At 37.7% G+C, this 27,181-nt stretch overlaps 4 protein-coding genes across 5 annotated transcripts; 1 reads left to right on the forward strand and 3 right to left on the reverse strand.

The window, feature by feature from the left end:
* Positions 1-6,813: 6,813 nt before the first annotated feature.
* On the forward strand, positions 6,814-7,411 carry LOC104758072 (uncharacterized). The gene has a single exon (XM_010480883.2). The coding sequence runs from the start codon at positions 6,947-6,949 to the stop codon at positions 7,235-7,237; it is 291 nt and encodes a 96-aa protein (XP_010479185.1). The 5' UTR covers positions 6,814-6,946; the 3' UTR covers positions 7,238-7,411.
* Positions 7,412-8,394: 983 nt separating this feature from the next.
* LOC104758073 (AP-2 complex subunit sigma) lies at positions 8,395-10,529 on the reverse strand. The gene is made up of 6 exons (XM_010480884.3): positions 10,199-10,529; positions 9,987-10,085; positions 9,843-9,893; positions 9,266-9,439; positions 8,787-8,846; positions 8,395-8,681 (listed from the first exon to the last, which is right to left on the reverse strand). Exons 1-6 carry the CDS (start codon positions 10,199-10,201, stop codon positions 8,640-8,642), a joined length of 429 nt encoding a protein of 142 aa, XP_010479186.1. The 5' UTR covers positions 10,202-10,529; the 3' UTR covers positions 8,395-8,639.
* Positions 10,530-11,823: 1,294 nt separating this feature from the next.
* Positions 11,824-13,468, reverse strand: LOC104759813 (uncharacterized). Its single transcript, XM_010482695.2, has 2 exons — positions 12,871-13,468; positions 11,824-12,787 (listed from the first exon to the last, which is right to left on the reverse strand). The coding sequence occupies exons 1-2, from the start codon at positions 13,466-13,468 to the stop codon at positions 11,913-11,915; spliced, it is 1,473 nt and encodes a 490-aa protein (XP_010480997.1). The 3' UTR covers positions 11,824-11,912.
* Positions 13,469-13,673: 205 nt separating this feature from the next.
* On the reverse strand, positions 13,674-16,766 carry LOC104758074 (hexokinase-like 1 protein). 2 transcript variants are annotated; one of them, XM_087497302.1, is made up of 9 exons: positions 16,205-16,766; positions 15,907-16,057; positions 15,627-15,812; positions 15,466-15,540; positions 15,218-15,370; positions 15,044-15,139; positions 14,799-14,929; positions 14,150-14,231; positions 13,674-14,070 (listed from the first exon to the last, which is right to left on the reverse strand). In XM_087497302.1, the coding sequence occupies exons 1-9, from the start codon at positions 16,480-16,482 to the stop codon at positions 13,744-13,746; spliced, it is 1,479 nt and encodes a 492-aa protein (XP_087353428.1). In that variant the 5' UTR covers positions 16,483-16,766; the 3' UTR covers positions 13,674-13,743. The 2 variants fall into 2 exon arrangements, with proteins under 2 accessions (XP_087353428.1, XP_019094327.1); XM_019238782.2 differs by lacking the exons at positions 13,674-14,070; positions 14,150-14,231 and adding an exon at positions 14,342-14,413 and having other exon boundaries at positions 14,798-14,929; positions 16,205-16,712.
* Between the last annotated feature and the right edge of the window lie 10,415 nt (positions 16,767-27,181).

Genomic DNA, 27,181 nt, shown 5'->3' on the forward strand with positions numbered 1-27,181 from the left:
TTAAAAAAAAAAAAGGGGGTCGGGTTGTTTCATTTTGGTATCAGAGCCCATACGGTTCTAGGATGGTTAAGTGAATGATTTAGAGTGGTTTAGGAATTTAATTGGTGGAATTATTTTCCTGTAGCTGGATGCATGCTGTTGTGTTATGAAATTGATTATGCGTGGTTAGTCAATTGTTTGTGGTATGGAGTCCTAGTATCATCCTCTTCGAGCCTTCAATGAGATTCCACGGTAAGATGTGTACTCTTTGTGCGGTTTTTGAATTGGGTGCTTAGCCTTCTGTTCTGGGTAGTGCAGATGGCTAGAGAGGATGCTGTTGGTCGCGGTCGTGGTCGTGGTCGTGGGCGTGGTCGTGGTCGTGGTCGGGGACGAGGTCAGGTTCCTGAGGCCAGTGTGAGTGTAGCCCAGAGCATGGCCAGTGAGGAGGTGGCGGAGTCACAGGTTCATCCTAGTGTGTCTGGAGACCAGGCTGGTTTTGGTGACGGCAGGGCGGATGGGCCCGGTGTCGGTCACGGTGTTGCCCCGGGTGTGGGGGTTGCAGCAGGAGGTGCTCCAGGCAGGGAGGATGTCTTGATGGACTTGCTAGCTCAAGTTTTGCAGCGACTTCCAGCAGTAGTGCCGCCAGTGGGTGGTGGTCAGGATCCAGTGGTGCCGCCAGTGGTTGGTGGGCAGGGTCCAGTGGTGCCGCCAGTGGTTGGTGGGCAGGTTCCAGTAGTGCCGCCAGGGGTTGGTGGGCAGGTTCCAGAGGTGCAGCCTGCGGCGGGTTTGCAGGCAGGTGTGCAGCCAGGGGCCGAGGCAGTGGATGCTCAGTATGTGCGGATGATGGAGCAGCTGCGGCATGTGGGAGCAGGGTATTTCTTAGGAAGTACCGATCCGAGTGTAGCGGATGAGTGGAGAGAGCGGATGGAGGATATTTTCCTTTCGCTTAGGTGTCCTGACCGGTACAGGGTGGATCTGGCAGTGTTTTACTTGTCAGGAGATGCTCGTGTGTGGTGGAGGTCGGTGACAGCACGGAGGGTGCAGCGGGGTATGTCTTGGGGAGATTTTGTGGGGGAGTTTAACTCCAAGTATTTTCCTCAGGAGGCTCTTGATCGTATGGAGGCACGGTTCTTGGGGTTGACTCAGGGGGACCGTACAGTGCGGGAGCTGGATGCAGAGTTCAGTCGGCTTGTGGGGTATTCAGGCCGGGCTTGGGAGCCAGAGTCGGCTCAGGTGCGGAGGTTCTTGCTGGCTTTGCGAGATGATCTGAGGACTCGGTGCAGAGTGAGGAGCTATGCTACGAGAGCGGAGCTGGTTGAGGTTGCAGCTGGGATAGAGGATGACTTGAGGTCACAGTTGGTGGTTGTCAGTCCAGCGGCTCAGACAGAGAAGACATTGGAGCAGGGCATACCAAGCAAGGATAGGCCGGCAGAGCAAAGGCGTAAGAGGAGGCGGGAAGAGACGACAATGGCAAACCAGGGTAGCCAGAGATGCTATGGGTGCGGGAGCACGGATCACACGTTGGCAAACTGTCCCAAGAAAGGTGACTTGCAGGAGTACCGTCGTTTGTATTATCATTGTGGGGAGGAGGGGCATATCAGGCCTTTCTGTCCTAAGAGGAGGCAGATGATGGAGGTTGTGGCACAGCCGAAGGGAGGACCGGGTGCCCATTCCAGCGCTTAGTTTTAGCTTTTGTTTTTCATTCTTTCATTTTGTATTTTCGTTTGGTTTTGTAAACGATTATTGCATTGAGGTTTTAATAAAGGTTGGAGTTATTTTTGGATTTGGGAATTGTGGAAAAACCACTGGAAAGGAATAGCACGGAAATTCTATAAATGTACGGTTTCCATAAATAGAAGGTTGCTATAAATGGAAAGTTTCCATAAATAGAAGGTTGCTATAAATGGAAAGTTTTATAGGAGTTAGAGCTTTTCTATTTTTTTGAAAAGTGTATGGAAATACCTTGGGGGTAGGGTGTTCCAGGGTGACCGGGTGGTGGTCATGGTGGTGTTCGGGATATGAGTTTTCGTGAGGGCGCAATGCTAAAAGAGGAAAGTTTCTAAAAATAGAAGTTTCCAGAAATGGAAAGTGTTGAGGTAGATCTAGTCGGGAGATACTCGTTGACATCGGACTTATTTGCTCAGGATAGTGTGAGCCCAACTCATGTGATACCGATAGCTCAATGGACTTTGTGGCCAGAGAGTGGGAGTGGTATGTTTGCTTCGGATGACGATCCGTGAGCGCGCTTTAGGGTGACGACCTTAGAGCGGGATTTTGAGACTCCCTGGATACCGTAGCTGTGAGCCGTGGCTCGGCAGTGAGCCGGTATGTCTCGAGGGTTGCGACCCGAGAGCGGGGGGAGTGGGCGTGTGAGACTCCCTGGATACCGTAGCTGTGAGCCATGGCTCGGCAGTGAGCCGGTATGTCTCGAGGGTTGCGACCCGAGAGCAGGGGGAGTGGGCGTGTGAGACTCCCTGGATACCGTAGCTGTAGGCTGTGGCCTGGCAGTGAGCCGGTATGACTCGAAGGTTGCGACCTGAGAGCGGGGGGAGTGTGTGTGTGAGTGACTTCCTGGATGCCGTAGCTTAAGGCGGTTGGCCTGATAGCGAGCCGGCATGATTCGTTGGTTGCGACCACGGACGGGGGAAGCACTGAGTTGTGAGCAAATAGTGTCTTTGATGTGAGTATATTGACTAGAGGGAGACCTCGTGGTTCAGTCGGAGGTGTGCGGGCTGTTGCGACAGTGCACGGGAAACCTTGGCTGACGATATTTAGGTGAGACTCCCTGGATACCGTAGCTGTAGGCTGTGGCCTAGCAGTGAGCCGGTATGACTCGAAGGTTGCGACCTGAGAGCGGGGGGAGTGTGTGTGTGAGTGACTTCCTGGATGCCGTAGCTTAAGGCAGTTGGCCTGATAGCGAGCCGGCATGATTCGTTGGTTGCGACCACGGACGGGGGAAGCACTGAGTTGTGAGCAAATAGTGTCTTTGATGTGAGTATATTGACTAGAGGGAGACCTCGTGGTTCAGTCGGAGGTGTGCGGGCTGTTGCGACAGTGCACGGGAAACCTTGGCTGACGATATTTAGGTGAGACTCCCTGGATACCGTAGCTGTAGGCTGTGGCCTGGCAGTGAGCCGGTATGACTCGAAGGTTGCGACCTGAGAGCGGGGGGAGTGTGTGTGTGAGTGACTTCCTGGATGTTGTAGCTTAAGGCAGTTGGCCTGATAGCGAGCCGGCATGATTCGTTGGTTGCGACCACGGACGGGGGAAGCACTTAGTTGTGAGCAAATAGTGTCTTTGATGTGAGTATATTGATTAGAGGGAGACCTCGTGGTTCAGTCGGAGGTGTGCGGGCTGTTGCGACAGTTGCACGGGAAACCTTGGCTGACGGTGTTCAGTCTGGTCGCAGGACGTGCGGGCCGTGTTGACGGTGGCATGGAGGTCCTTGACGGATGGACGGTGTTGCGGGATTCGAGGACGAATCCTTATTGGTGGGGGAGAATTGTAACATCCGCGAACCAGATTCTGTGATTTTTGGAAGGAGTGTCGATCGACACCCTTGTGGCATCAATCGACACCCCTTTGTCTGGGTTCGTCGGGTTTGTTTTAATTCGCAATTTTGGTTTGGTTGGTTTGGTTTAGTTATCTAAACCGAGTATATAAGTGGAGAAGCGACAAATGAAGGGTTTTAGGGTGTGTGGTCGCCGTTTTCAGAGTTAGAGAGAGAGGAGAGAGCCTATTGTGGTTGAAGGAGATTAAAGGAGAAAGATCAGAATCGTTAGGGTTTGGGAGGAAACAGTTTCGGCATATCAAATCGTTCTCAAAGGTAATGAAATTTGGTGGTTTTATTCCCAAGTCTTTCATCGTCATTCGCCTTTTTACAGAAGTAGATTTGGATTTAAACTCGATGAGTTATTGGCAGTTTCGTGAGACACGTTTTCTCAGACGCGAGTTGGGACCATCGGAGATTGTAACTGAGATCGTGGTCTCGTATGGTGCCTGATCGTGCTGAAGTTTTGTGGGAAGCTTCGTGACGTCTAGGGGTAGCTTTTCACCGGAGCGATTTGTTAGTTAACGGTTAGTTTTCCTTTTAGGGTTTCGTCTTTGAGACTGTTCTTTCTTGATGTTTCTGAGCAGTTTTGCTATAAGTCGTTTTTGGTTGTGTGGCTTGTTGTAGGGCGTTTCTGGGCTGTTTCAGACATTAGGAGGGTCTCAACTGGTTGTGTTGGTTGTTATAATGAGTTGATAAGGTGAGTGCATGACCATGGCTTATCTAAGCCTGAGAATCCTTTGTTGTTCTTTCTTGATTGGTGGTGCTTTGTGGTGTTGTTCTTGCTTGATTGGTTGTGTTAGTGGTGTTGTTCTTGCTTGTGGTGGTTGTGTTATGGTTCTTATAGGTTCCCGAAGGTTTTGGGTGAGGTTGGAACGGATTGGAGATGATTGGAAACGGAGGTTCGTCGATCGGATTCGTGCAGTTCGCGTCTGCGAAGGGAGTGTCGATCGACACCAGTTAGGTGTCGACCGACACCATGTTTGGCCAGTGTCGATCGACACCTCTCTGGTGTCGGTCGACACCAAGTTGCTTGTTTCGTGATTTTTCCTGGTTTGTTGTGTTTGGTTGTCATTTGTTAAGCATTGGAATCTCAGTTGCTTGTGTGTATAGCCCAGTAGATGGGAGGATTGCCTCACTAAGTATTTGTGATAATACTTACGCATCTCAATTGTTGTTTGTGGTGTGCAGGTTTGTGACGTGGAATCATGGCAATGAGGAGGAGGATGATCTAGGGTCTCGTTTGTGTGTTATTGGATTTGTTGGTTATGTTGTTGGAACCTTGGTTAGTATTATGTTAGGTTGCCGGATAGAATGGTTAGGAATGTTATTGTATTGATGATGTTGTTGGTTTTGTATTATTGGTATGTTTCCGCTGTGCTTAATGTTATTGCTAGTTTAATGTTGAGTTGTGGTTTGGGTTGGTTAATTAAGTAGTATGGGATGCTTAATTATACATTGTATTTAATTGTTAAAAAAAAAAAAGGGGGTCGGGTTGTTTCAAAAACCATGAATTTTGTAGCATTTGTCAACTGTGTGACCATTCATGCCAAAGTGTGTATGTTTCTGAAATCCTTGTTGTTGATAGTTGTTCATCTGAGCTTTAACCTGAAACGCTGATGGCTTTGGATTGGAAACGCTAACTATAATCCAACTTCAGTCTCTGTTAACGGTGTTAACAGCAACTTCCTCTGTTCTTATCTTCTTTGCTTCTTCATTCTTCATATACTGTAATAACAACAAAAAAAGACTAAATTCTAAAGTTTAGACATCACAAAAAGATCTTGTAATTATTTTTTTGAATCTTGGATCTTGTAATTTAAGACTATAAAGTTTCTAAAAGAGTTGATGATGTGCCAAAATTCTAAGCTATGAGGCCTGATAATGTTGTCTCTAGTTTTGTTGTAAGCAATTATTTCCTTACAAGTTTACTAATCTCAAGCGAGGACGAAAAGATTAATTAGAAGTTTCATGTATATTTGGAGTGTTATCTTGATGAACTCCAATATATTTTGGTGACTTTCGATCTTCCGAACAATATATAACAAATAAAATTGTGGTCTTTTTGTGTATTTGGCTTGTAGTTTACCAATATTTATTCCCTATCTTGGAGCATTTTTGGCTACAAGAGTATATTCGTTAACCTTTGTTAAATCTTCAAGATATTGTTTCTGTGGAAATCTTGTCTTGATGCTCTATGTAGTCACACATAGTTGTTTTACATCTTAGTAGATCTCTTTTTAATCTAAGTTTTTCGTTCAAGATGCTATTGACAAAGGCTCCGATTGGTAACTATGTTTAAAAGAGGTGGTTGAAATTTTTATAGCGGTTGTAAAGAAGATAGTTAAAAAGAAAGCGGTTAAAATTAGCGGATGGAAAAAATGACAAGTAAAAGAAAGCGTTTGAGTATTTAGCTTGATGGGTAACATTTTCAGCGGTTGAATAGTATAAGTTATAGAAAACTGAAATTAATTTAGTTAAAATGAAATAATAAATCATTATCTAATTCATAATATAAAATACTAATATATTTAAATGACATTAACGAAATGATCAAATGTGATATTAACAAAATTAGCAAATGTTTATTTTTAAATCTTCATTATATGATATCAACAAAATCATAATCTCCATGTATGTTACTATTCAAATCATAATCTTGATTTACTAAATTTTTATTTATTTTTGGCTTACTAACCTTTTCATAAGAAAAAAACATTGAGAAGAATAGTAACATATATTAAATCAAGATTAAGGTTTGAACAATAAATAAATAAATAAAAATATGCAGCTTTTTGTCCAAAGAAAAAAAAACTATGCAACATATTTATAAAGCCAAACGTTGGTTTTCGATAGTGGCTAGGATGAGTGGTTGTAACCACCAAAAACAGATTATAACCACCATGTTCAAACGCTTTCTCCAATCATGATATCCAACCGCCTTCTCCAAACGACTTGTTGATTGGTCATTATTGGAGTGGCTCATTTGCAAACGAGGCGTTTGGGTGCTTCCAATCAGACCCAAAAAGTGGAAGAAGAGCTATTGACTATTTTCTTATTTAATTTCGATTGATTATTTGATTTTTTATTAATTTTTAAATTTTTATAAATATTCAATTTTTGTAAAAATATAATAGATTTTTATCTACCAAAAAATATATAATAGATTTTTAATTATTATAAAATTTATTTTACAATTAATTATGGACAAGAAAAACACTTAACGGTTCTTAGGGTAATTAATTATTTGGGTAAAGCAAAACTCGTAATCGCTCATAATTTAATTGTCGGCTATCATCGTCCTTTGCTTCTTCTTCTTCCACCTAAACTAAGATTCATAATTAGGGTTCTGCGCCTTCTACCACGCTGTAATTTTGATTCCTTTCCTCTTCTTTAGTTTTTAATTTCAGGGTCGATATGGAAATTGAGAGTCACGTTTCAGTCCCTGTGAAGAATCTTGTTAAAGCCGAGTTCAAGCTTGGGACAGAGAGCTACACGATTGATTCATCAAACAAGGGTGATACTGTTTTGGACCAATTGGTTTCGATGAAAGTGGAAAGTATGAAGATACTCAAGGATTTTATCACAAAGCATAATGTTCCAGATGATGATGTCCCCGACCAAATCTTGTCTGATGATGAAGAAGAAGGTGATGATGATGCTTCTCCTGTAGTATGTCCTGTGAAACCCAAGAAGACCAAGATTTGACTTCCTTTTTATTCATCACTCGTTTTCTTGTCTTTTTCGTTTTCCATGGATGTTGCATATGTTAGCTGGTGATGTGATATTACAATTAAGTAGTAGATCTTGAACCTTTGTCAAATTTACTGTTTGTGTAACAGTTTTGGTTATTCTAAGCAGAATTATAAGGCTTTGGATCTTGCTAGTTGGAATTTAGAAATGGTAATTGTATTGCTTGAGAAGATCAAATCCATAGAACGATGTAGGCATTATACTAGAAACATAGATGACACATATGGCCTGTGAGTCTTATGTATAGATATTTGTTAGTGTTACAATTAAGTGGTAGACCTTGAACCTTTGTCAAGCTTGCTGTTTGTGCACAGTTTTGTTTATCTAAGAATAATATGAGGACTTAGGTAAAAATATAGAATGGGGTTACTGATTCTTACTGGAAGTTTGTGCCTGCGTTGCGAAGAGCAAAGCCATTGAGAGTTCATTGAGTTATTGGAGAGCTTGGGAACTTCAGTGAGACTGGAAGAACTTAGGAGAACTAGAGGAAATTGCTTGCCTCAATAGACTTAACAGAACCATGGTATTAGGGGCATCGCATTAGATAAATGACTCATAAGCCCTGCGTTTATCTTCGTGTTGGTGTTTCTGTTTGATTGATTCAGGAACTAGTAATGTCTCTCGTTGTAAAATTGCGTTTGCCTGCTCAGTATGTGTAACTTACTAGAGTTGAGTTGGTTGGTAAGAAAAGATACATGACACTGATAAGCCCTGGTTTATATACATTGTTTAGTGTCTGTGTTCATGTGTGTTTGAATAATGTAGGAACTTACAAAGTGTCTCCCCGTAAAGATGAGCTTGGCAGCTAACTTCTTAGAGTTGAAGAGTTAGGTTGGTAAGAAAAGTTCTCGTGTTCCTGTGTTTCTACTTTCTATGACTTGATGAATCCCACCAATGGAGGTCAGAGATGGATTTGTATAACAGCAAAGGCCACAGATACGGGCTAATGAATAGATCGCCGAGGATCTTTAAAGTTGTGTTGAGAATCAATTCACCAAAGAAAGTTTGACACTGTTCACATTCCTCAGTATTTGTCTTTCTATTTCGTTGATAATTTCACAGCTACTATCAACTAAGTTTCGTATCTTCTCAGTACTATATCCGTGATAAAATTTCTGCGAAACAAACATTTTATACAGAATTCAATGTCTGCGATAGAAAAGTAACCTCACTAGTTGAAATGAAAATCACAGATAAACAAATTTTGGATGAACAATCTCAGCAGAATCATTCAATGTCATTCACAATCTTAACACCACCATTTGTCTTCAACTCACCAAAGCATCGCTAATCTTCCCAACATGCCAAGAAAGAAAGAAAGAAAACAGAGGGAAAGCACGCATCAAGTTAACCATCATCACTCCAACTTCTCGAGTTCTGACATCCTTTCGATGATCGCCTGCAAGTAAAAATTTTGTTCCCAACATTTTCAAGTTTAGTGTTTAGCAATGAATTGTGTGATACATCTTAGTGAAAGAGGAAAGCTTGAAACAAAAATACACACCCTTTTGCTTGTTTCTTGGAGCTCCCCAGCAAGAATGAATTCATCGAGTATCAAGTACACCTTTTTAATTGAAATCATAGGGAATTAGGAGCAATTATTAGAGTACAAACACAGATCAAATCTAGACACACAGAAGCATCCACATAAATAGACACAAATGGGGAATGCTTTTGAGGATGCTGCATACATATGGCCATTATGGTCAGCTTAAAATTGGGACAACAAATACAATGAGAAGAGAACGAAACTAGCTTTTGATTTTGGCAAACACAAGCTTCACTGATAGGCCCTTAGAAGCTTCATGGGTGAAAATTTTCAAAACACCCTTAAAAACATTGAATTCACTAAAATCCCAGGTCTATTCGAAACCAGTGGTTGTACAGCATCATAAGCTAAACTTTACGGCTTAAAGGATCCAAAGAAGCAGTTTCGAGATACTAAATATATAAAGAGTAATAGCAACAAAGGAGGCTTGGTACCTTGTGGAAATTAAACACCAAATCTAGCTCACAGACATTGCTGAAGAAATGGTCCAATATCTCCACAAACAAATGGATACTCTCCAGGTAAGCCAACTCATTGTCAGTAATGTCCACACACACGGAGAAAAACAATCCCGCATAACGCCTGTATATTACCTTGTGTGTTCTAAACTGAAAAAAAATAGTTGCAGACAGTCTTATCATTTTCCCACATGACAAAGTCACAATAATAACCACTGAAATATAAAAAATGCATTCCAAATGTATTGCTTTCTTAATCACATTCTCATAAGACACATATCTACTTCTCTATAAAGATATGAGTTGGGTTCTACCTCAGAGCTTCTATCAACATCTCAAACACCAATTAATACCACAATTGACAAGGCAATGCTCTTCAAATAATCAAATTAGCTTAATGCCTATACTGTGCTAGTATCAATAGCCCTGATGTTGGTTCTTAATCACATTTTCATGTCTCATTGAGGCTTATTTCGAGTTCTCCCTATAAAGATCTGACAAGGCAAGATAGTTTCTGAAGAGCCCTAATCTCGTCGATACATAAAACACAAACCTCAACGAAGTTGGTGAATTTTGCGTCACCATTCACCACTAACCTATGAACCTGGTACGGGAAAACAAAATTAAGAATCAGAAATGAGCTTTGGAGTTAGTTGGGAACCTAATAAGAGGACAGAGAGGATTTGAAATTGCTTACCTCGTATTCGACCTTGTGCTTCTCGGATTCTTCGAGAGGAACATAGTATTTGGCAAGACGAGTCTTACCTTGTCTGTTCTGCAGTAATATGAATCGGATCTGGACAAATTGAGAGAGAAAGAGAGAGAGAGAGAGATTGATCAAAATTGAGGCGTTAGAGATGAACATATAAAGAGAACAAAGTGGAGAAGAGACAGAGAAGGAAGCAGTACCATTTTCTCAGGGAATGGAGAATTCAGAAGGAATCGTGAGCGATCAGAGGAGACTAGACGTCGTTGGATTTTTTCTTCTTTCAGATCTCACTTTGAATTTTCACGGGTACCTTCGAAACAGTTTCTTAAGCCAAACAAACTCTCCAGTCAAATAAATAAAACGAAGTTTTTCTGAAAATTATTGATTTAACCAGAAAAATCAGCTCAGAGAGCTGGAAATATTTGTGACATTAAAAATTCATTTATTTAAAATTTTAATTAACTTTTTCTTTTTTTTTGAACGACACAAATTTACAAATTTTTTCATCTATAGAATGAAATGAATCAGTTCAGACTTCTACTTCGTCTAGAATGTTTCATTTAACAATATTGATATTACATAATTAGAATTTTTCATTTGTTCACACATTAGGGGTCTCTAGGGGATACATAACCAAACTCGATTAAAAATTCTCTTGTGTGAATGTGAACAAAATTCTGAAATTAATTCGTGTCCAAAAATTCATATAAAAAGAACAGAATGATTTTTAAGAATTAATTTTTCATCAAGTAGAGTTAGTAGCAGCACCGAACCCAAGAAATGTCTTTGGTATGTTTGATAGCAACGTAACTTGCACATCTTGCATTATTGCATATACTCTCGATACTGCACGTACTTCTCATACAGGGCACCGTCAACAGCCACAACGGTTATTTTACCTGAACCCATTCTTTTAGGTATCTTCTTCAATCTATACCAGCTCCTGCTAGACGCCCTCCATGTTTCACTTAGATCAAGTTGGTACATTTATCCAATTTATGGACTGACCCAACAATTTGAAGATCATCGGTATTGTCCTCGTGTACTTTGCATAGAAGCTTAGTCCTATACAAAATTTACACAATAATAATTCATTTTAGGAATTTATCAATATTTTCTTAGCTAATCAAGTTTCAAAGGCCTTACCCACGACCACTTTGACATATATGATTTTAGGATACTGAAACTAGGGATAAACCAATGCTGAACTGAAATGTTTGTATTCAAATGGGTTTATGACCATACTGGCTTTTCAAGTTTATAACGGAACAAACTGAACCCAAATCAAAACATAACCAAAACCGATTGTTGTATCATCAATTCAAACAAAAATGAATATCTTGACTAATGCAAAAAAGAATGGCTATTAAAGATGCAACTTCTTTGATAGCATTACAACTAAAGAAATCGGCAATGGATGAAACTCAAAATGATCAAACGGACAGGCTCTCTGATGTCGATAAATGTTATCTGTGACTCTCCCCAATCCACAACCTTGAGAGGCTCCTATCGCAGATCCAGTTAAACGGTCTTAAAACGGTGAACTCGAGCACACTCAGCTGCAACCACAAACAAGTAAAGTGAGAATGGTCTTCTGTCTAGATACATCTAATCTTCTTATCATGTAAACAAAACTGCATGCCGTAAACAAGTCTCTCAACCAGTCTCAATAGAACCAAATATGCAAGGGAATACATATCTTCTTTGAGTACATAAAATTCTGGACCTTGTAAAAATAAAGACTAGCATTATTGGTGAGTATAGAAGGTTAATAATACCAGGTCACATCCATACTCATTCCAAGAAATGGAAAAGAATTACATCAGCTAATACTTAGTGAAGAAAGAAACCACATAATCCTAATTCTAACTAGAATATAAGAAATCATATTACATGAGCCATGGCAGTGAAGCTTCAGGTGTCATTGACAAGCTTAGGCCTGGATGTTTTAGGATCAATTTCAACTCTGAGACCAATTTGACGGAGTTTAGGCACATCCGCAGATCCTTGAATCTCCAACTCAGCAACCACTTGCTGGTTCTCTAGGTTCCCTTCCAGCAGATTTCTCACACACCACAAGCCCCATTCTCTCAAGAAAGGGTTGTCATCATCGGTCACGCACTGCTGCAACATTAGGAAGAGCCCATCTCTCTCCCTGATCTCATCTTGTACCTCTTTCCTTCTGTACGCACAGTTCCCAATCACAGACACAATATCTCTCCTGAATCCTCTGTATGGACAAGGGTTTAATGAAGAAGAAGAAGAAGAACTAGGACTCTGGTGTTGAGCCCTCTTTATTGTTGTTGGAGGATCAAGTTTGCGAAGCAGATCAAGGAGGAGATGTATCAGTCCAGAGGATAAGAGCAACTCAACAGTATCAACTGAATCCTTGTTTTCCTTGTTGAGTTCTTCAAGGCTACCTCCAGCACAAGCATCTCTTATTATCACGAGAGAGTAACCCATTACGTCTACTATAGTTGAACCCGTAGGAAGCTCAGACCTTTCGCTAGAAGAAGCAAAATCAAAAACGTCAAGAGATTGCTTGAATAATCCAAGAATGGAACAAGCTGTATCCTTGGGGATTGAAACTTTTCCTATCCGCTCATTTGCAATGTCAGAGACCATCCTCAGAAGAAAGACTTGCTCTGATGTAAAGGTCTCATCCCTGTGACCAAGAACCGTATCAACAACTTTGTATAACTTGGAGAAGAGCTGAAGGAAACAATGGTCTTCAACACAGATTCTCGAAACAAGTAACTTAAGCCAATAATTATCATCCACAGACCCAACTACAAAAAACAATGACAATTTGAATCAGACAAGACCTCAGCTTAAATTTGCTCAAATCAGAGATAAACAAACAAATCATTACCGGAAGATGAAGTCCGTATAGTTTCAGCAACGATGGTGAGGCCAACACTAATACGACAAAGCTGAGAAGCAAGATCAGAGCATCCATCAAAGCAAGCATACAAAATCATACAGAGAGGATCACATGTCTCAAGCCTTCTAATCTTAGCGATTGAGAAGAACCTCTCAGGGAAAAACCGAAACCACACATCTCTCTGACGTTTCTCTTGTCCGAACAATACAACGTTGGCTAGAACCTGCAACCCGAGACGAACAGTCTCGAGATCCTCCTCCGTGGTTTTGGTTTTCTCTGCAAGCAAGTCGGAGAGGATAGCAGAACCGCCGTGTTCGACGAAAGAGATTTGATTGGAAACCTCGCCGGCGCAGAGGTTGCGGAGGACCTTGAGAGAGAGATTCAGATAATGGCGGGAAGGAAGAAGACGTAGGATGTAAGGAAGGATAGACTTGGAAGCGAGATCGGAGCGCCCTGAGTCCGTCTTGGAAGACTCAAGAAGAAACTTCAAGCAGTCTTCTAGAGAGTAGGAGGATGAATCCGAAGCAATGAGCAACGACTGAAGCACCTCTTCCGGTACACCACCACCACTCAGTTTTGGTTCCATTGCAAAAGATTTAGGGTTTAGGGAGAGATCGAGAGAGAAGAAGAGAAAGAGATCGATGCAATACATATCAGAACTTCTACTTCATCTAGAGTGTTTCATTTAAGTAAAGAAAAATTTGGGTCCAAAATTATTAGTTCGTGTAAAAAATTCATTTAAAATGACCAGAATGATTTTTCTATAGTTCTACCTTTTTCTTGTTCGCTGCTTCACGTAACAACAATCTTATTGATATGTAATATAATGTACACACAAACAAAGTTTATATTCATGAAGTACTAGTAAATGGAGTTAGTAGCAGCCAAAAGAGCTGCACCGAGCCCAGACACGTCTTTGGTATGTTTGATCGCAACGTAACTTGCAAGCTTATGGCCAAGAAGCTCGACTAGTGCATCTTGCATGTACTCTCGATACTGCGGGTACTTCTCGTATAGTGCACCGTCCATAGCCACAACAGTTCTTTTACCTGAACCCATCCTTTTGGTATCTTTTTCAATCTTCTCCAGGAGTGCTACTATACCAGCTCCTGCTAGACGCCCTCCGCGTTTTATTACTGTGTCACACACTTCCACCACTCTCCTCCTCGCCTCTAGACTCGCTTCCACCTATTTCCAATAGCTTGATCAGGTTGGTACAGTTATCCAAATGTTATTAGTATTTTTTTCTTAATAAATAATAACCAACCTCTAGAATGTCGTATAGGACTGATCCAACCATTTGAAGATCATCAGTTTTGTCCTCTTGTATTTTGCATAGATGCTCGGTCCTATGCAAAATTTACACAAAAATAATTCATTTAGGAATTTATCATCATTTTCTTAGCTAATCAACTTTCAAAGGCCTTACCCTCGGCCACTTTGAGATACAGTATACGATTTTAGGTTACTGAAACTAGGGATAAGCATATAAACCAAAGCTGAACTGATATATTCGTATCCAAATGTGTTTATGACAATATTGGTTTTCCATGTTTACAATCGAACACCCCGAAATCGTCATTGAACCAAGATCGAAACTTAACCAAAACCGATTCTTGCATCATCTATTCAAACTAAAAATGAATAAACCAAAAATAAAATAAAAGTTTTTAAAACAAGATTCTTTTTTTGTTATAAACCAAGAGATTTTGAAACCGAAATTACATCAAACCGAATTACTAGTGGGTTTTATTTGGTTTCACTTTCTACAATACCGATATAACCAAAAACAAAAAAAAACTGAGCCAAAACCAAACTGTAAACCGAACTGCACATCCTAACTACTACTCTTTCTTGAAAATTGACACCACAACCACCAAATATGGGGTTGGAGAAAGGTAGTGAGAGAGAAGTACCTGAGTGCAAAGGGAGTGGAGAGTTTGACAGGAAGGAATTGTCCGAACAAGTCAGTAATTTCACACATTTGAAGCAAAACCCTTCTTACAATTTCACCAAGGTACATCCCTGAGATCATCTTCTCATATAACTTCATCCACATACAAACAGTAAACAATTGTAAAACTTACGACACCATGCATACATTAACAAGACAAAACAAAAAATAATTAATGATGTTATAGAAAGGATAAGATTTTAGTACATGTTCACCAGGATTCAGGCTTTTCTCATCCATCTCTCGATCAAAAATAGTCCGCGGAAGAATCTTAGAGAACCCTCCCCACTCCGTATTAATGATCTAATTCCAATGTAAAACAGATTTAAGCATGAGAACTACAGTAAACCTATGTACATATATAACAATCAATAATAATACCGTTGTTCCAGAAGAAGATTTGCTTTGGAGTTTAGGAATGACATGCTTCTGCTCTACATAACAAGCATTGGTCCCAGTCCCAAGAATCACACCGACCATCACATCCTCGTCCCAATACCTTGCTCCAGCTAATGTTCCCACTCCATCATTGACCTTGAATCACATAAAATGATAAAAACATCAACAAACTTACAATATGCATAAGACAAGAGTTTCCATCTACAATTTTCAAGATAAAGAAAACATACGAGGGCAGAAACTCGCATATCAAGTCCATGCACTGCCATAGCTTCATTTAAACAAGCAACCACATTTTTTCCTTCCTGCACACAATGTAAGGGGTTGTTAGAATTAAAAAACCAAAAAAAAGAACTTGGGGACAAAACTATGGTCATAACACTTAACACACCATTCCAGACACATTAAAGCCTTTAGTCCACTTGATTAGTGTGCCTGAATCAATAGAGGTTTGCTTCACAGGGAATGAAAAGGTAAATCCTAACTCCCTTTTCTTCCCTTGTTCCAACCGAAACCTCCCGGGCTTCTCCTTTGCAACAAAGCTTGCCAACTTAGTAGCAATGAACCCGAAGAGTTCCTAAAACATTCAATTCAGAGACATATCCAATCAATAGTTTTAACTTAAAAACATTAAAACACTCATTGATGTAACAAAGATATTGATTCATTACCTCACTTGTACCAATCATAAGCTTATGAGGAATAGATATTTGTTCAGATTCAGTAGCTATGACACGCTCTTTTTTTCCTCCTAATTGCACACTACGCACCCGAAAATTTGTACCTCCTAAATCCAATGCATAGAACAGCCCTTCCTCATTCCTATATCCATTTAAACGGAATCAAAATCTTAAGACTATCACAAACACTTTATTTTTTTTTTCTTGCTGAAACTAATGTACAAAGACTTATACATCTTTTAAGATCACAAAAGGTAATGTAATTAGAGAAAAGAAAGTAAAAATATACCCAGAAGGCAAAGCGTCAACATAGCTCAAGATCATATCGAGATCTCCTCCTCCTTCAACAGCTAGACCGGCTCGCATGTCATCGGCAATGGCGTTGGCTACTTCACGTAGGTACGGTGTAGGAGTGGCGCAGTCCTTCTGAAACTTTGTCAGTACAGGACAGAGTGAAGTCGAGTTAGATCGGACGGCGGACATCACGATGTAGTTGGTGCGGCGGGACGAGAAGGTGAAAGCTCCGACGGTTGGAGTGACGACAGGGGAAGCGAACATGAGTGACATTGTTGGAGTTTGGTTCTGTTTTGTAAACACGAAGATCTCAAAGTCAACTTTGTCTCCCTCTCTCTCAGAAGTAAGATTTTAAACAAGTTCTAGTTGCTCTGCTACTTGCTACTTTACTTATTTGATTATTTCTCTACTGTTGGGTTTTAGCCTTTTAGGAGAAGGAGTTGTGTTTTTTTTTTTTTTTTTTTCCACTAGAAGATGCAGTGTTGGTTTTTTTAAGGAGGAGCAATTTCTAAATTTCTATTAAGTCAACCTATTTATTTATTTTTCATATTAAGTGCAATTATTATGACTAGAGCAAAAAAAAATATATACTATATGTTGAGAAAAACATTAAAAAAAACAATTTTTGCTTTTTTGCTTTGCAAAATAAAAATTTAATAGTGTTTGGCACAAGAAGTAGAATGTAAATGCACTTATTTGGAGTTTTTGACAACGCAATTGGCTTGGACCGCTTGGTCATAGTGGGATACAAGAATGTTAAATTCAAAGACTACAGTAACATCGGATCCTCAATTGCAGGATAATCTAAAGAAAGTTCGAGAGAGGTAAGGGTGTGAAGTTTCAGTTTTGGCATGTTGGGTCTAATCGCTAAGGGTGTGAAGTTTCAGTTTTGGCATGTTGGGTCTAATCTCAAACTCATCAAAACCATCTCATTTAAATTATGAGATTTTTTAACTGCAGAATTTTTTTACTCAAATTTTGCATGCAATGATCAGCTTCTTTACAAGTTTTTTTTTGTCTTTGTACTGCTTTCTAAGAGCAAAATCTCATTAGATATATCACATGATTTTGCACTGAACTCAGCTACAGTTTCTTTTTCTTACATCTTTAGATTCTCAAATTGTGATGTTAATATATCCAGCTTTGTTCTCTTAACACTTGAAGTACCCTTAAACATATTCTCCAATGACTTTTACGCTTTCTGAGCTGATACACATTGAGAAATTAACTTGAAATGACTTAAATCAATAGCATTGTAAATCGCTATATTAGATGTAGAATTGCAACTTGATTTTTTCTCTGCAGCAGTCCACTTATCTTTTGGCTTAAGACTCTCAACTCCTTTATCATCCACAACTTTATAAGGTTCGCAACCAAGCTCAATCGAATTTCAACAATCTTCATCAAGGTTACTAATAAACGCTTGCATATGAACCTTCCCATATCTCTAATTCGATGAATCAAACAACGGTGGTCTTATCATACACGTGCCTTCTCTGTATAAATTCATCACAACTGATTCAAAGTTCTGTCTTACTTCCTGAACTATCATCACCCTTGATCTATCCGAAACTAGAGTGAATCTCTATCGAGAACCTTTTCTGATATCACTTGTTAATGCAGATGAGACAATAATAAAGTGCAGGAAATAAACGAGACAAGAACTTTGTTAACGAGGTTCGGTTTTTCCTACTCCCTGGGACCACGTCTAGATTTCGATTTCACTAGAACAAGAAAGCAAATAGTACAGCCTACTATTCGCAAACACGTAAGTTAAGTACAACCCTCTAAATTCACCGCTCCGTTCTATAACATGAAATCTTAAGGATAAATCTTTACCTTTAACTAAAATCACACCAAGTCTAGATTTCGACCAAGATAACCTAACCTTGGGTTAAACTCCCCCTGAGCCTAGACTTCAGTTTTCCAAGTCTCTGGAACAACCTTCACACACACGCCACACCAACAAACAAAGAAGCTTGAACACACAAACCCAAACCGTGAAACTAAGCCACACACAATGAAAAAGCTCTCTAGGGTTTCTAACATTTATGTCTCAGCTCTCTTGCCTCTCTAGGACGTGTCCGACACCTCTTTATATATCCATCAAGAGTGTCTAATCATCATAGAAGAAAAATTCCAAATTTCATTAAAAAAGACCTTTTCTTTTGCTATTTTCTTTTTCCTTGTAAAACTCCAATTTAATCAACCGAAAAATAGTACTTTTCCTTTTCAATTCATCCTCAAACCGTCCTTCAATATTGTATTCTTAAACCTTCTCAGGCACATAAAACAACAACAATCTTAGATCACTTCATGACTTCATGTATCATACATACACTATTTCAGACAAACCAATACATTTTCATTTCTTTCCAAATAAACGAGTTCTATAATTATTATTTTTTTCCAGTAAACTAGTGAGCTTTGGATGGAAATTGTGCTATACGAAACACGAAAGTTTTGGGGGAAAATTCATCCCTATGTGTTTCTTCTATACAAATACAAAACAAATTATAAAGAAAATTACGTACCCCCATATATACATGTGTACGCACTGTCGATGTGAACGTTGGTGAACTAGTGAAGACTTTGTTTGTGCACATTTTTTTTGTTTTTTCATCATCTAAATACAATTTTTTCGTTTTTTCATCATCTAAAGACTTCGCTTTTAAATGCATCTTTTTAATAGAGTTTAAACTCTTGTGACTTCTTTACTATTGTGTTTTTCAGACAACTTTCACTGAGAATTAAAAAAAACTATTTTAATGAAGTGGGGGGCAACAAATATACATTGTATACGTACCAATGGAAACGAACAATCTTCTACAAACGAACATGATGTCTTGAAGCATTAACATGCAAAGATGTCATTACCATCTGCAGCCATGTGTATAACTACAGCTCTTTATGGCTTAATGAAACGACAATGAACATTGCATAGCATTTTTGTTGGTAAAGAAGCGTATGTAAGTTTTGTGCTGGGATCTTTGGAGATATATATATTTTTTTGGTTTTAAAGTATTCTAAAATTACCCTAAGTTTAAAAAGTGATATAGAATTTGGTGAGATTTTCAGAAGGGGATATTGAATTTGATATTTGACGAAATTTAGTGAAACTTTAATATACTCTTTTATGTTGTTCATTTTCAAAAATATATTTTTTTAGTATACAAAATAATTAAATTCTAAACCTTTAACTTCACTAAACCTTTCTCTTAAAATTATACCCTAAATGTAAAATTGAGAACTCAAACCTAAAACAGAAATTTAAAAATTAATTTAACATATTGTAATTGTATAAAAAATACAAAAATGAAAATATTCAAAAAAAAATATTTTTAAAAAGGATATCTCAAAAAAGCATTTCTAATAAATTTTTGATAAAAATAACTTTAAAAAAAGTGAGATGGAAATTTGATTTTTAGGCTTTTCTTTTTAACTGTAATTTGTAAAGGAAATAAGGCTCAAGACCTAACTTCCCTTGCTTGTAATCGACACAGTGAATCTTGGCTCTTAGATGCATTTATTTAATAAAGTATCTATATTAACATTTTTGAAGTACATTTTGGTTTATGTCCTTTGAGTTTTACTTATTTAAATTTTTTTACAACATTAACCCCTACAACAATTCCATAAATAAAATTGCAGAGAAATTCAAATACTAAACTTTCTTAAATTGACTAACGTTTGTTACATTTATTGCCATAAAATCTTAACAACATCTATACATTCCGATTATTCCAAAAACAAGTCTACCCATTAAAGTTTTAACTCATTAAATCTCCAAAACTATTTTTATTGATGATAGAATCTCTCAAATTTAAATGATATACAACAAATTTTCCATAACAAAAGTTTACAATCTCCATAATTATATTAACATTAATAAATTTTCTAAACCGAAAATCCAATTTTAAAATGATTAGAAAACCAATATTCACAAATATTTAACTTTAGCAAGAAGACAATTTGGTAAAATAATATGCTAAATTGGTAAAACAATTAACATAATTAAACTCGATAAAAAACTTATTTTGATTTTTTTTTTACGCAAAAAGTTATTTTGATTTTGGTGAGACGAGTTGGCATTAATCCCATATAGTGAGTTAAGCGGAATTGTTTTTTTTAAAACACTTTTAGATGTGTACCAGGAGATAAATGTATTACTAGACTATACATATACTACATGGGTTAAAACCTTGAAAACACTACAAAAATTCTATACTTTGAATACTTATATCAAATATCTGTAAAATTTTATATTTTTAAAATTAATAAAACGATAATAAAATAACAAATAAATACAATATAAATTTTAAATTTTTAAAATTAAAAATATTGTCCTGCGGTATACCGCGGGTTAAATCCTAGTATATATACATTTTCCAAGTACATTTAGCAAATAAATCCTGAAGTTGACACCTATACAAGACTGCCATTGGTATTTAATTTTTTTCTAATGTACTATTTTAATACTAATTGCTAATATACGCTTTTGTTAACTTTAGTGATATAATATATAAACTGTGGTATACCGTACAATAATTTTTGTTTACTACAGTATTAACTAAAACAGCTTGATTCGACATATTTTATATTGGTGTTGTTAAAACATTAAAATGAGGATTTAATCTGTATTGAAATATCATATTATTGATAGTTTATTTTTTAGTATTATCAATTCAATCATGTAATATCATATAACCCGTCATGTAATATAACTCGTTTGTGTAATTTTGAAAATTTAAGTTTATAATTTTAAACTTTTTATTAAGTTTAGATATATCAGTTATAAATTATAAACTTCTTAAAATTTTACAATTTACAATATATGTATGTTGAACACACACTTGTTATATTAATAGAGTAATATATGTTTGTTTTAAAAAATTCAAATCACAATATATGCAGGAAAAATACACCTTTTTATTAACTTTATATATTATATGATGATTCACTACATTTAAATTTAAATCAAAAAGAGATGATAGGAGAATAATTTCTTTAATCTGAAATAAATCTTCTAAAAATATCTAGATTAATTATGAAACACTATATATATGGATATTTAAAATATTTTTAATTTTGTTTGGTTATAAAGATAGTAGAAAAAGTTAATTACACTTGTTTGGATATGAATATAAGCATTAAATAACATTTAATATAAAAACTTTCCAAAAAATATTTTTGAGCAAAAACTGCTGCAAAAATATTAATATAAATTAGTAAACATAATTTTTGTTTCAAACGTTTTTCTATAATAAAAACAAAATTCCTAAAATAAATCTCCTAAGAATCTCTACAATATCTTTATGGTGATCGATTTTAAGAAATAAAGTTATGAAAAGACTACAAATCAGCCACATTCGATTTTGTAATTCCCTAATTACTCACCACATTTAATTCCAAAATATATTTTCTCCTCAACTCTCTATAAACAAATTTGAATGCACGAACAAATTAATGACTACGAAAATATCATCACATAAACTTGGCATATTCCCCAAAATCTAGATACTATGCGAATATTTAATCTCTAATTACTTGGTAACTAATTAAATTTGTTGCGTGTTAAGGAGAAAAAATAAACCTAATTTAATGGCCTATAAATAGTTGACACATAATCGCAAGTTAACATCATCAAACACAAGTCACAAACTCTTTCTCTTCACAATGGGTCACTTCATCTCCCCTCGAGAGATGACTATCGACGAATCCAGCTCAACCGGTGACAACGATCCTCAGTTTCTTCCATAACCGACAGTAACAAGACCGGTTTTATATCAACCGCCGTTGGAATTAAATGTCATGTTGAAAGGCGGAGAATCGCTGATTAGCGAGGTGGACTCAACGGCGTCCAAACGGGAAAGAGATGGATTGAGGATGAAGAAAGTGGAACCGATCAAGATCTTGACGAGGATGAAGAGGAGTAGCTGTTCACGGAAGAGGTAGTGAAGCGATCTGGGAAGAGAAATGCGGTGGTTTAAGCTCTTGGGAGAGCAAGGACTGGATTGGCTCATGGAAATCGTTTCATCGTCACGCTTTGAACTCAGTAGCTTGTGAAGCTGCTTCATCGTTCTCCGATAAAAGCTCATCGAAGGTGAAAAACAGATCCGAGAGAAGTGTCATCGAGAACTTTTATATATGAACATATTGTGAATCTGTGAAGCTACTTCATAGTTCTCTTTTTTTTTTAGTTAGAGCAAAATATCATCATCCTCTTTTTTTCGTCGAATGTGATAATTTAACTAATTCATTTTGATAATATATACACACATATTCTTCGGAAGGGATAATTAACATGATTAGCGGTTGATTTGAATATAGGTGATTAAGTTAATAAATATATCAAACGTGCCCATTAATGTTTGGGTATATATATTATCAAAATGAATTAGTTATTGAGGACCAAAACTTTAAGCAAATTTGTAAATACAACTCCTTAATAATACAGTATTTCACAGCTAGATAGCCCAATAGTGCCCATTAATGTTTTGATGAATTCAAATCCATACAGAAAAAGTTGTCATAGAGAGGACGATATTAGGCTAATAGCCTCATATCACAAATTAAGGTTATCAATACTGAACAAAGATTACAGTTTTCACATTTGAGTTTATAACACTCATTGCATCCTCCTAAAATCCATGTGTTTGATCAATTCATTGGGTGCCATAATTTCGCTCTTGATGAATATTGGCTGCAAATGGTTGTACTTTTGAAAATAACAATTTTTGGCTAAAAATTGTTCAACCAGAAAATAGGAGATGAATAGATTGAACGAGATGGAAAACTAAAAAAATTTAATATTTATTCAATTTACATATTTAAATTAATATTTTTGGCTTTTAAAAAATATCATTTAACAAAACAATCGTCAAAATCTAGATTGTTCGATAATCTAGGAAAATCAAAGATTGTTAGTTTAAAAATCTATTTTTTAATTAAATTTATATTTTTTAATTATATATATATATATATATATATATAATTTTGAAATATGTAACAAACGAATCGATCGTTTACTAACTAATTTTTTAATTTTTTTTTCAAAAATTTTCACATTATTTAATGTTCAATATTAAACTAATAATTTAAATTAGCTTTATTTGTTACCAATAAAAGATATTATAGTACGCAAAATCAGCTCAATTTTAAACTCTTTCAAATAATTAATATTTTTATTGATTAAAATCAAAAGTAAAATCAGATCCTATATATACATAGCTCATCACGATTTTTTTTTTTTCAACCAAACATTTAAATAAATTAAAAGGTGATTCCAAAGTTGGTTGTCCAAATTGGAGGAGTAGAGTTTACAAAAGTAATTTCATAAGCTAAAGATCTAGAAGAGCGGGCCAGGCAGTCTGCTCACGCGTTTGATGTCCTCGGAATCTGGGACAGGGTAAAGGATGAGAAGGATGCTCTGAGAGAATGGAAATCTTCTAGCAAGGAGGAGAAGGCTGGCCAATCGTCGGATGCCTGTACCATCGCCACCAATTCGGAGCTATCAGACTCAAAATTGAGACAAACTATCCCCAGCGCCCTAAGAGACTCCATAGCCCATATCAAGGCTTGTAACTCCGAATGAAGAGGAGAGGGACTACGTCGCAAACTGCGAGCCCCCATAAATAGCGTCCTCTCATCATTGTTACCATACCACCAACCCAAACTTTCTAACGGATCCGAACTTTTCCAGGAACCGTCAACCTAGCATCGAGTCAAAGAATTTCTTTCCTCCATAGCCTTGGGAACCAAGTAATTTTCAGAAACAGATTTGGCCTCCTCCCAAAGAAGTTTATCGTTTGACGCCTGATTAATAATATCATTTGGCTCTGCCTTTATCCCTTGAAAAACCTTCTTATTCCTATCTTTCCAAATTGTCCACAAAATCCAAGGCAATATATAACCAATACCAGGTCCCCCCGGATGTGTAAAAGTGTTGGAATAAAGAAAATCTAAATTTGAATACACAGATCTGAAAGGGAAACCAGTCAAAGACACCTGGACCGGAGATAACTCCCAGACCATACGCGAACGTGCACACTCAAAAAGAGCGTGATTGATAGTCTCTACCGCAGAGCCGCACCGTTGACACGTAACATCACACCGGATTCCTCTATGAGCAATCCGTTCCTTCACAGGAAGAGAGCCAGAAGCCACCTGCCAGAAAAAGTGTTGGACCTTTGATGGAACCTCAAGTTTCCAAGCTTGAGCCCGCAAAAGTGTGCACGACGGCCCGTTTCAACTTCCTTTTGTAATTCCCGAGCTAGCGTGTAACCAGATCTCACAGAATACTTGCTGGACTTAGTATAATGCCAAATCAGTCTATCCGAACACAATGACTTACTGACCGCCAAACTCCGTATGAGCGGAATGTCCGCCGGATCCATAAACTCCTCAAGAGTAGGCAAGTGCCAGTCCATTGTAAGGGGATTAACAAGGTGGTTTACCTGCAAATTAGGAAGGAGATCTCTCCCCCGACCATTTGCTGGTCTTGGCTGATGATCCGGGATCCAAGGATCCCTCCATACCGAAATATCCCTACCCAAACCTACTATCCACCTTGCCCCTCGTGCCACTAATCCCTTAGTCGAAAAAATGCTCCTCCACGCAAAGGATGGAGAATAAGGTTTAGTCGCCAATAAAGGATGTTTTCTCCTGAAATATCGACCACGCATCACCCGAGCCATTAAAGAATTCGGGTAGTGGATCAGCCTCCAATACTGCTTAGCCAGCATTGCATCATTAAATTCTTCCAGGGCACGGAATCCCAAGCCCCCATCGCATTTATCTAGACACATCTTATCCCAAGCTACCTAATGCATACCTCTAGCCTTATCATTAGACTTCCACCAGAAGTTTGATATAGCACCCGTAAGTTTGGACGTTAATGCTTGTGGCAGTTTATAACATGACATCACATGAGTCGGTAGAGCTAAAGCAACTGATTTGATCATAATCTCCTTACCTCCTTTTGATAAAATCTTCACCGACCAGCCATTAACTCGCTCGTCTAAACGGTCATTAACATAACTGAAAACTTTAGTCCTTGAGCCCTGAATATTTTTGGGAATACCCAAATAAAAACCCATTCCACCCTCTTTGGAAATACCAATTACAGTTTTTATCCGATACCTTACATCAGGTGGAACTTTCTTACCGAACATAATGGATGATTTCTCTAAATTTACCTCTTGTCCCGACGCTTTTCCATAGTTACCTATAATATCCATAATCACTTTGCATTCAGACTCCTCTGCCTTACAAAAAAACAAACTATCATCTGCAAACAATAAATACAAGATCGAAGGGCAATCCCGAGCAATCGATATTCCCGTGAGTCTCTTCTCCCGCTCAGCCTTTTTAATATTCGCTATCAGAACCTCTGTACAAAGAATAAACAAATAGGGAGAAAGAGGGTCGCCCTGGCGTAAACCCCTCTTAGGTAAGATGGATCCCCGACGTTGACCATTTAGAAGAACTTGATACGAAACCGAAAAAACACACCACATAATCCGTGCAATCCACCGCCTATGAAAACCTAATTTGGTCATAACCGCCTCCAGAAAATCCAATTCTACACGGTCATACGCTTTACTCATATCCGTTTTGAGTGCCAGGAACTCCGACTTGCAGTGTTGATTAGTATTTAACCCATGAAACATTTCCTGGGCAACTAGGATATTATCAGTGATCAGCCGATCCGAGACAAAGGCCGATTGCGTTTTCGAAACCAGAGACGGTAAAAACCGCTTTAGCCTAAAACATAAAACTTTTGAAATAATCTTATAGCTCACATTACAAAGACTAATTGGCCAAAATTCCATCATACGTTGCGGTCGCTCCACCTTAGGGATGAGACAAATATTCGTCTCGTTAAGGCGAGGATCAAAGCCTCCCGTTCTAAAAAATTCTTTAACCAAGGCCACCAGATCTCCTTTTAAGGAGGGCCAGAACCGTTGAAAAAATAGAGCCGTCATACCGTCAAGACCTGGAGATTTCTCCGGATGCATAGCAAATAAGGTTTTCCGAACCTCCGCCTCTGTAATTTCCCTAGTTAAACTCCTATTCATATCATCTGTAATTATAGGTGAAATCTATTGTAGTATGTCTGATATACCACTTACATCCGATCGTTTAAAAAGCTCCTCAAAATATTTGGATGCAATATTCTCCATTCCCACCAGCGACTCGTCCCAGACGTTATCCGGACCAAATAAACCAACAATTTTATTCCGTACCCTCCTCTACTTAGTCGAAGTATGAAAATATTTTGTATTTTTGTCTCCCACACGTAGCCAGTATTTTCTACTCTTCTGTTGCCAGTACAGCTCCTCATCCCGATAAGCTTCTCATCACGATTTATCTTCTGGAAAAAATAATTATGAGCTAAACACTATTTTCCATAAACAATTGTAGCCATGAGTGAAAGGTATATTTCTCTACGTATTTTGAAGTTTATTAGTTTCAATAACTTGTATCACTGTTCTTAGTTTGTGTAAATCGTTTATTTTGTGGTTTAGAAGATCAAGCTTTTTTATATCCATAAAACATTTTAATTATTAGTAAGTAAAGCAAAAGTGCATTTGTTTGAAATTAATGGTGTTTTCTTTTCTGTTTTGCTTATATTTGAATGGTATGTTTTGTAAATCAGAAACAAGCGAAGCAAAAATGGAAACACTGGTCCATCATCAAGTTCTAAGGGACAATCAAAGGGAAAAGCTAAAGCTACAGAGGATCCTAAGGTATTTGTTTTATACAATTTTAAATGTATTATGTATATATATATATATATATATATTTCACCACATATTTGTTTAGCTTATACACTTTAAATTGTGCAGTACGTATGGAGTCCTAGCTATACCGAAATATTTCTCGAACTTGTGAACATGGAGTTAAAATTGAAAAGCTATGTCACAAGGGTACCTGACAATTCGGGAAAAGCAAAAATTGTGGAAAAGTT

The sequence above is a fragment of the Camelina sativa genome, chromosome 17 (assembly GCF_030686135.1).
Source record: "Camelina sativa cultivar CO46 ecotype springtype chromosome 17, ASM3068613v1".
Taxonomy (NCBI): domain Eukaryota; kingdom Viridiplantae; phylum Streptophyta; class Magnoliopsida; order Brassicales; family Brassicaceae; genus Camelina; species Camelina sativa.

Coding starts and splice junctions, on each gene's coding strand:
- LOC104758072 (XM_010480883.2), top strand. CDS start 6,947: ATGGAAATTGAGAGTCACGTTTCAGTCCCTGTGAAGAATCTTGTTAAA.
- LOC104758073 (XM_010480884.3), bottom strand. Junction 9,894..9,986: donor AGCACAAGGTCGAATACGAG/GTAAGCAATTTC, acceptor TTCCCGTACCAG/GTTCATAGGTTAGTGGTGAA. Junction 8,847..9,265: donor TGGTGTTTAATTTCCACAAG/GTACCAAGCCTC, acceptor TCAATTAAAAAG/GTGTACTTGATACTCGATGA.
- LOC104759813 (XM_010482695.2), bottom strand. CDS start 13,468: ATGGAACCAAAACTGAGTGGTGGTGGTGTACCGGAAGAGGTGCTTCAG. Junction 12,788..12,870: donor TATACGGACTTCATCTTCCG/GTAATGATTTGT, acceptor TGTTTTTTGTAG/TTGGGTCTGTGGATGATAAT.
- LOC104758074 (XM_087497302.1), bottom strand. CDS start 16,482: ATGTCACTCATGTTCGCTTCCCCTGTCGTCACTCCAACCGTCGGAGCT. Junction 15,371..15,465: donor ATATGCGAGTTTCTGCCCTC/GTATGTTTTCTT, acceptor ATGTGATTCAAG/GTCAATGATGGAGTGGGAAC. Junction 15,140..15,217: donor AATCTTCTTCTGGAACAACG/GTATTATTATTG, acceptor CATTGGAATTAG/ATCATTAATACGGAGTGGGG.